Raw genomic sequence first — 8,591 nt, 5'->3', positions numbered from 1 at the left:
AACCAAAGAGGGAAAAAGTCAACAAGAATAAAGTTCAGTCTTTTAAAACAAGTGAACACATATCAAATTGCTCAACATTGTTAAATGGCATGATATACTTTATCCATAGAAGACATGGTCTCATCCAGTGGAAAACTGATTTAAATATATTTTGACAGAGTGCTAAGAGATATTATAGGTGGCAGCTGACTTAATGAAGTATTTAAGGCTTCCAAACTGTGCCTTTTAGAAAAATAAAAAATAACTACTTCTACCACTTCAGGGGGAAAAGAAACAATAAATGTCAATTAAAAGTCATAGAAACATGATTAATTTCTTTAAGCCCTTCAGCATTCTACTGAGCTTTGCAAAGGCAAAACCTAAAACTAAAGTGAATTTTATAGCCAGGGTTGGTCGATAGTTTCCTCATACTATTCTTTCTGTCATGCTTCTTTAGTGCTTGGAATAAAATGACAAGCACTGGATCCACAGACAAAAAGGCAGCTCCATTCCAAAGATGGGACTGAGCTGACAAAATCTATTTAATATCTAAAATTAGAAATAAATAAATTCCTCAATCCCAACTACATTTTCAGAGAGTTCATTAAAATTTAAGGCATTTTTGACATGTCAGAGATTTTAGTCCAGTGACAGGTGAAGAAAGCAGCTACCTGGGAGCAAATCCCAATTATCTCAATGGCTTGGAACATGCATGTTGAGCACAGCCGAAGATGAAGAGAGAGGGACAGGTGACTGTGCAGGAACTTCCTGACTCTGTCCAGCTGTACAACTTTGCCCGGGTTCTTCTAAAAGGGTGCATTTCAAATGTATTTTCATTCTTCTGTTTAAATTTTGACCAAAAATGGAGATAGACTCATCAGCACTGTTAGTAAGATAAAAATAGGCAATGCCAAAATAATTTCTTCTTTATAATAAGATTTTTAAAAATCAAACATGAAAAAGGTTTATACTAAGTGATGCCCTCCTTGAATCTCACACCCAACAATAAAATAATGGCAATATACCCATGAATCCAACCGTAGAGATATACACAAAACACACATTCATTCAACAATAACAGCATCATCCAGTGTTTTACCCACCAGCCAGATAAATACAATTCTTTATTTTTCTCCCATTTTCCACAAAAACAAAGACATAACCTGCTAAATCGAAGGTTACAAATCAGACCTTATTGAAAGATGTGGGGCAAAACATTCAACACACCCTGCTCCTGTGCCCTGCTTCTCTCAGCCAACCACCAGTCTTTTTAAAAACATGGTTAAGATCTATAAAGATTACTGTTAATTGGAAACAAACCAGAGCACCTTAGATCATCAATGGACAGGAAAGTCCCCTTTCTGTCAGTTCTAAAACAAAACTGGTCAAATCCAACTTCAAACTGCTTTCAATAAAGAATATTTAAGTCATGCTAATACTAGTAATCTGTTCATCATAGGAAATATCATAATTATCTGGATCACTTTTGAATAAGAATGACAACACTTATTTCATGACTGTTAATGGTATAACCACATTCTTCTTATGAATACCGTTATAAGCAATTTTCTAAAATTGAATACCTGCCTTATTGACTTAAAAAAAAACACACAACTCTGTGAAGTCATAATCCTCTACATCCTGTAGCAGAATGATAACTCTTGATGCTTGACCAAGAGCAAATATCCTACTGCCATTTTCTGGAGACCACAAAATTATTCCAATACCTTTGTACAGTTATCTGTACTTGTACACAAGTCATCCCACTTTCTTCTTCATGATTTTGCAAGGTGATTTGATAAACAGGCTTTCCCACTCATTTTAAATCATGCTTTGAGCATTACGTAAACTGTTTAAGCCATTTGACTTCTATGATAGTGTCACTTGTTTGTATTAATGGAAAGTCAAGATTTCTCCTTGCTTTTTTCCCCCTAAATATTCCTTCAACACCCCTAGTCAAGCTCATCTTACCAGTTCCAACAAGAATGGAATTTCAAAGGCAATTATAAGTTTTGATAACCCAAGCACATGCTGATTCTTCCTAAAAAATTACTGCTTACTTAAGGTTCTGAAGTCAAGAAAGATGTCCTATGGAAAAAAAAAACAAAAAGTTTATTCTTTCTTTGTTCATCATTTTTAATTTAAAAAAGATGTTTCAAGGTCTTGTCAGGAAAATAACTATTGGGGGGGAAATAACTATACCTTTAAAAAGTTTTCAAATCTTCCCTAAAATATAAACAAAGAAATGACAAAAATGGGATCACAATGCATATGCTACCTTCTGCCCTCCATAGCACACTTTTTATGAAGAAGTTATAAATAATAAAAGTTACCCATTAATTATATGGCATGCATCAACAGTGCACTGGTGGGCTTAACCTTGGTTTTCAGTTAGGTATATATAACTGGAATCTTTCAGTTATGTGTATATACAGATAAATCTCTTCCTGAGTTGAGCTTCCTCTTCAGTTGAGACCCAAACCATTTGCTTTCCTATTTTTGGCAAGATTCTTGACCATGTGATAAGGCAATCAAACATTCAACCTCCTTCCCTTTTCAGCAGCATGGCCTTCTCTGTAACATCTCCAAAGTGCCGGGTACGAGGGTGGGCTCTAGACTATGGTCCTGTAAAACTAGAGAGCAGGTTTCTTTATTCATCAGTCTGAAAGCTACAGCACAGTCTTTTCATATATTTGGAGATCTTGAGGATTTCAGTTGAACAGATTCAAAATGTTCTTCTTTTTCCTATGAAGGAAATATATTAAAACAAAATCAACTCATTAAAATTCCAATAAGATTTTAGGATCTTACATGTCCAGAAGGAAAGTTCTGGCAGTCATTTTAATCTAGGTACCTGCCACTCATAAGTAGGATTTTTACATTCAAATATGGGTGTTCAATATAAAACAGATAACAGGCCTGCCCTGAAGGATGCTTTTGGTATCCAGAAGATAAGACAAACAATCCAAGATAGGAGCAAACATATGACTGCAACAGATACCAAAAGATGTAGCTGTTATTCTTGTGAATAACCCACTGAGATCTTCCTAAGGGGACATTTGACTTGGGTGCTGAAATAGATGACCTTGCTATGCAAATTGTGGACAAACTAGAACTGACAGGAACAAAATATTCTCAAGATAACATAGGCTAAACATAAGAAAAAGGCTGGCAGAAATAAATAAGGCAAGCAAAGACATAGATAATTTGTTTTAGAAAAATATTTTGGGCACATATATGCCAAAAATATTAAAAACAAGTCTTCTTTGATAATAATTCAAAAAATTTTAACTCAAATATATCACTGCTGGTGTTTGTTATATGACACATTCAAAATGTAGCCTGTTATACTGCCATTTGTGCCAACATGGATGGATCTAGAGAATATCATGCTAAGCAAAATAAGTCAGATGGGAAAAAGTCAAGAACCATGATTTCACTCATATGTGGGATATAAAACTGAAAACAACAAATGAATAAACAGAAAAAACAAATAAAAACTCATAGACATAGACAATAATATGGTGGTTACCAGCAGGAAAGGGAGTGGGGGGTAATAAAGGGTAAAGGTGGACAAATATATGGTGACAGAAGAATTGACTTCGGGTGGTACACACAACACAATATACCAATGATGTATTACAGAATTTTACACTTGAAACCTATATAACTTTATTAACCAATGTCACCTCCAATAAATTTAATAAAAATGATTTTAAAATGTAATCTATTAAAATAAGTAATTCTTCTTTAATGGAGAAAAAGAGAAATAAGAGGTGCAATCTCTCCCAATGTTTTCACTGTTAAAGTAAGAAAAAGCTTTCTGAAGGCAGTTGGAATGAGATGGGGAACTTTGCTATCGAAGGGAATAAAGATGAAGAGGACAAGAATTATTTTTAAAATAAAGGAAATAGGAGGCAGACCAGCCCTAGGTGCAACTGGATGTGTTCTAAAGTAGACTAGTAAAATGAGAAAATAATAGGAACCTGACACTGAGTATCTGTCAGGAAGAATGAGGTTGCTTTTGTGTTGTCTCTCATTTGAGTGGAGAAGTCCAAGACTTCAGACAAGCTTTAAGGCTACAGGGACAGGGTTACAGAAAAAAATCACAGTGTGCACACCAACCTACGGCTTTGCCAAGCCTTTGCAGAGATGACAAGTCCCTGGGAAAGCAGACTGCAAATCTCAGCACTCGAACTCACTGGCTCTGTGAGAGTTGCCTGGAGTCTCATGTTTACCAGACATAATTTTTTAAATAACCATTGGTAATTCAAATATTTATTAAGTACCCATTGTATTATACAAGAACAGGACTAGACTTTAGGGATACAAAATGTCTGCCCTCAAGGAGCTCAAAGTATATTACAGGAACGTCCAGGTATCGCCATGAACTAGAAAGGAAAGCTGAGATTTTGTGACTTTTCCTTGAGAAGATTTAAGTCACATGTTCTGGGGGTGAGGAGGGGTGAGGAAGGGGGCTGCGAAAGAGACCTGTTTTGATTCCCATAGGAAAACTCAGTGTGGCAAGGACTAGTATTTGAGCTCTCACTGCCTCGGATTGGGTTTCAAGGTGGAAGGTCACTGGAGAATGCTAAATTGACCCAATGGAATCTTGATAGATGAGTGTGATCACCCCATCTGGACATTTTTCCTACCTTTTACTTTCAAACAGCGCATTAACTGAGATATTTTGATATTTGAGCAAGAAATAAGGTGGATTCCTATTTTTAAAAAGACCACAATATGTGAATCAAGCCCAAATCAGCAAAAGGATATGAAATTCAACAAATGGGGCTTAAACAGGTTTGCAGTGGGGAAGGGAAGATAACGTGACCTAGTGCAAGGAGTTCTGCATGCCCATTCAAGATGCTGCTGTTGCTGCTTCTATGTCTGAATATATAGTAGGAATTGATGGTATATGTTTTTGCTTCCTCGCCTCATAAATGTCAGAGGAGATTCCCTTGGTCAAGAGCAGCCCTAAATCCGATGCCATTTGCAACAAATGTGTGAGTCAGGATTGCACAGTCAGTCATTCCATGAGGTGGACAAATACCACTTCTGATGCCCAAAGTTGTCACTATATGAATGATGTCCTGTTGGTGTCAAGTCAGAAAGCTGTCTCAACGGAACTGCCTGTGTTACCAGACATCTGCCAGCAGAATCCAGGGACCTGCTAACTAAGTTAAGTTCCTTGAGGCTATGGGGGCAGATCCATAGTGCTAAGTCTAGCCAGCACTCCAAGAAAAATAAGCAGCACCTCACTGGACTCTTTGCAGTTGGAGACAGTATGGCGTCACTTGAGTGTTTTACTTGCTCTTTTATATCCGCTACCCCACAAAGTGGGTCCAAACCAGCAGGCTGTGTCAAGAGCTGCCCAGCAAGCTAAGTCATGCTTTCTACCTTAGTGGCCTCACAATCCTAATGACCACTTTGTGATACGACCCACTATGATTAATGATTCTGCCCATTAAAAACTCTGGTGATGGAAAGCAGGCTTTCCCCAGGGGCATCCTTTGGGGTTTTAGACTCGTCACCTCCTTGACATGGCTACTCTTTTAAAAAAAACAGCGACAAGCTTATTACTGAGCTTCTGTCCAAACGAAATGCCATTTTCATGCACACCTTGTGACCCTAAAGTCTGACAGTCCCATTCGTGGTGAATCAACAAGGTTGAAAGGGCACAATAAGCTTCACTTGTCAAGGATAAGTAGTGTATTCAAGGATACAGCTGGTCTGGCCCCAGCAGCATCTCAGCCTCACATTAAAATGTGGCCGCATACCCTTTGGGGAAAACTTTATTCTCTATCTCACCAATCAATACAAAGTCACTAGCTCCACGGGGCTCTCAATTCATCGATGTCCTACTATATGTCTGGGCCTGGTTCACTGATGGTTTGGTTGAGCTGAAACCCCAGGGAGCTGAGGCAGCTTTCTAATCTCAGCACCAGGTATGCATAACTGAAAATCTACACGATCGCTCAGCACCATGGGCAGAACCCAAAGCCATTCTCATGGCTATAGTCAATGCATCTCTTGATAGGACCTGTTATATTTTTACTGACTTAAGCTATTATAGAGTCAGCAAACTGTTTGGTCTGACACTTGGAAAAATTATAGGCTGGTCTATTAGTCACCCTTCTTTGGGGCATCAAACCCTGGAAACAAATCTTAGGTGCTTATCAAATCATCTGGGTCACTCATGTAGATTCCCACAGTAAGGTCCCATCGTCTGAAAATATCGAATAGAACTAAGTATCTGATAGAGACTGCACCAGACAGTCTGCCACAAATGATGCATGGATCCATCATCCTGCCCTGCCCAACATAGCAATGAACCTGCCTGCACAGACTGAGTATGAAGCACTCTGTTTTTTTGATGCAGAGATTACCACAGCATGCCAGACTGGGGATTCATGCCAAAAGCTGACCAGTTTTCCTGACAAATAGGTTACATCAGATCTCTGTCCACCTCTCTGGGCTAAGAGTGGTACCTCACCACTTAGGACACCTGTTCAGGATATGGTGTTACTGTTCCAGTATGATCAGCTAACTCCAGCCATACCACTATGGCTCTTGAAACAAACCTGCTTAATATTTGTGGCTTCGTGGACCATTTAAAGTCTGGCAATGGTGTCCTTTTCATCACAAAAGCTACCCAGTAATGGGCTGAGAGTAGAGGTATTTAGTGGGCCTCCCACACTTCCTCCCATCCAAAGAAATATAGAGCTATACTGAGCATTGGAATGGCCTTCTCAAAAATGGACTCAAAAATATCTCTGACTCTATCTCCCTCACTTCTTCCTGGTCCACACATCTTAGTAAGGCAGTGTGGTTTATTAAATATGGCTGTCCCCAGAAAGGGATCATCTTCTCTTGGCTACTCCATGGAAAGGAGAACTGGGGGAAAGATACTAATTGAGTCTATATAAGGTTATATACATGATAAGATTCTGCTCTGAACACTCCTAGGTATCATGTGTCCTTATTTATCCCAACAGCAACCCCTAGGGTGATAGCCTCTCTCCAGAAAAAGCCTAGAAGATTCAAATATAATTCTGGTTTAGCCACTTGTATTATCTTGTTGGATTGTCATGCTCCTACACAAAAGGATATGGACCACTTGATTGAATAAACTGCTCATCAAGTCCTCCTATGCCTACATGGACAAAGATGGGGGACACACTGGGTATCATATGGTTTTTTTAAATGCCCTTGTCCCTCTTTCACCTGAATGTTCTGGAACATGGGTTTAGGTGCCAATAGGGGATGAGTATAAATAAGGTGAAGTTTTAGCTACTAAACTGGGATAAACTGATGTTATGGCAGAAGAAGAACAACAATGCAATCTGATAACGAGTCACATGGGAGGAGGTACCTTAGATAATAAAAGGTAGGGGGAATGGAGGGACATTAGTGATTTTTTTTTCTTTTCCAGAGGCACGCTGTCACCTTCCCATGAAGGAAAATGCCTTAGTGTTAATCTCTCAAACTGTTGTAAGTGCCTTAAATTTAACGGATTACTGGGCCTACCATACCCACCAGATGCTCTAACAACAATTTGGTTGCCATTCTCCTTAAATCTGTGGCAAGTGAAACTTTGAGAACTGGTATAAATGTTGATACTCTAGTTAATGCTTCTGCTGTTAGTGCTAAAATATCCTTGGTCTCTGAATAGGAATTTCATGTCTTCTAAAGTGTTTATGCAATTGTGGCAGGCTCACTTGTTAGCTTGAAAGTAGGGTAAAATATCAGTTCTTGACAAGCACTTCATATTATTATCCCATAGTAATAGTATCCTTCCTAAACTACCATATTAAGAAAAGAAAAATAGCCCTGGCTAGTGTGTCTTAGTGGTTTGGGGAGTTATCCCATACACCAAAAGGCTGCGGGTTCAATTCCTAGTCAGGGCACATCCCTAGGTTGCAGGTTTGATCCCCTGCCTGGGTGCATACAGGGGGCAACCAATTGATATTTCTCTCTCTCTCTCTTTTACTTTCTCTCTCCTTCCCCCCCCCCTCTCAAATCAATAAACATATACTTGGGTGAGGATTTAAAAAATAAGTAAAAAGAAGGAAAGAATAATTAAATAACCATTAGTAGAAGAGGAATATGGCTTAGTCCTTTCATTTTTAAATGATCCTCTATAATATATTTATGTGGTTAAATTAGGAGTAAAAGGAATTGGTTACTAAAATACTTTCAATAAATTCATCTTTTGCCATTTGTCCTTCCTTCTGAAAATCATTTCAAATGCATATTTTCTTCTGTTTGATTTTGTTTTTAATCCTGAGTGGATAAACTGATCACTTCTATCTTTTAAGTCAATAGTGAAGAATGTGAATAAAATGTGTTTACAAATAATACTTAAGGCTTCATGTTATTTTATGGATATGGTAATCATTTCAAAGCCAACAAATGTGCTGGCATCTGATAAGGTACATTTGCTACCTCAGCAGTTTACATAACTTTTATTTTCCCTGCATGAAGCAATCTTGTTATAAAATTTTTTAAGAGAAAAGTATAAATGCACATGAGATCTTTTATTAAAATTTTCTTTGTTAATATTATAATACATTATCTTTGTGAAAATTCAAACATGACAAAAATGTCTT

General features: G+C 38.0%; 1 protein-coding gene across 1 annotated transcript in view; it reads right to left on the bottom strand.

Annotated features, from left to right (window-relative positions):
* The window catches only part of ELAPOR2 (endosome-lysosome associated apoptosis and autophagy regulator family member 2), a 66,219-nt gene continuing 57,628 nt past the window's right edge, over window positions 1-8,591 (bottom strand). The window contains exon 21 of the mRNA XM_008149500.3: window positions 1-2,724. Coding sequence (XP_008147722.1) covers window positions 2,665-2,724 — 60 coding nt within the window. The 3' untranslated portion in view covers window positions 1-2,664. The remainder of the gene's footprint in view (window positions 2,725-8,591) is intronic.

This window comes from Eptesicus fuscus, chromosome 14 (assembly GCF_027574615.1).
Source record: "Eptesicus fuscus isolate TK198812 chromosome 14, DD_ASM_mEF_20220401, whole genome shotgun sequence".
NCBI lineage: Eukaryota > Metazoa > Chordata > Mammalia > Chiroptera > Vespertilionidae > Eptesicus > Eptesicus fuscus.
Note: the sequence above shows the minus strand (reverse complement) of the source record. Positions and strands in the feature narration are given on the sequence as shown.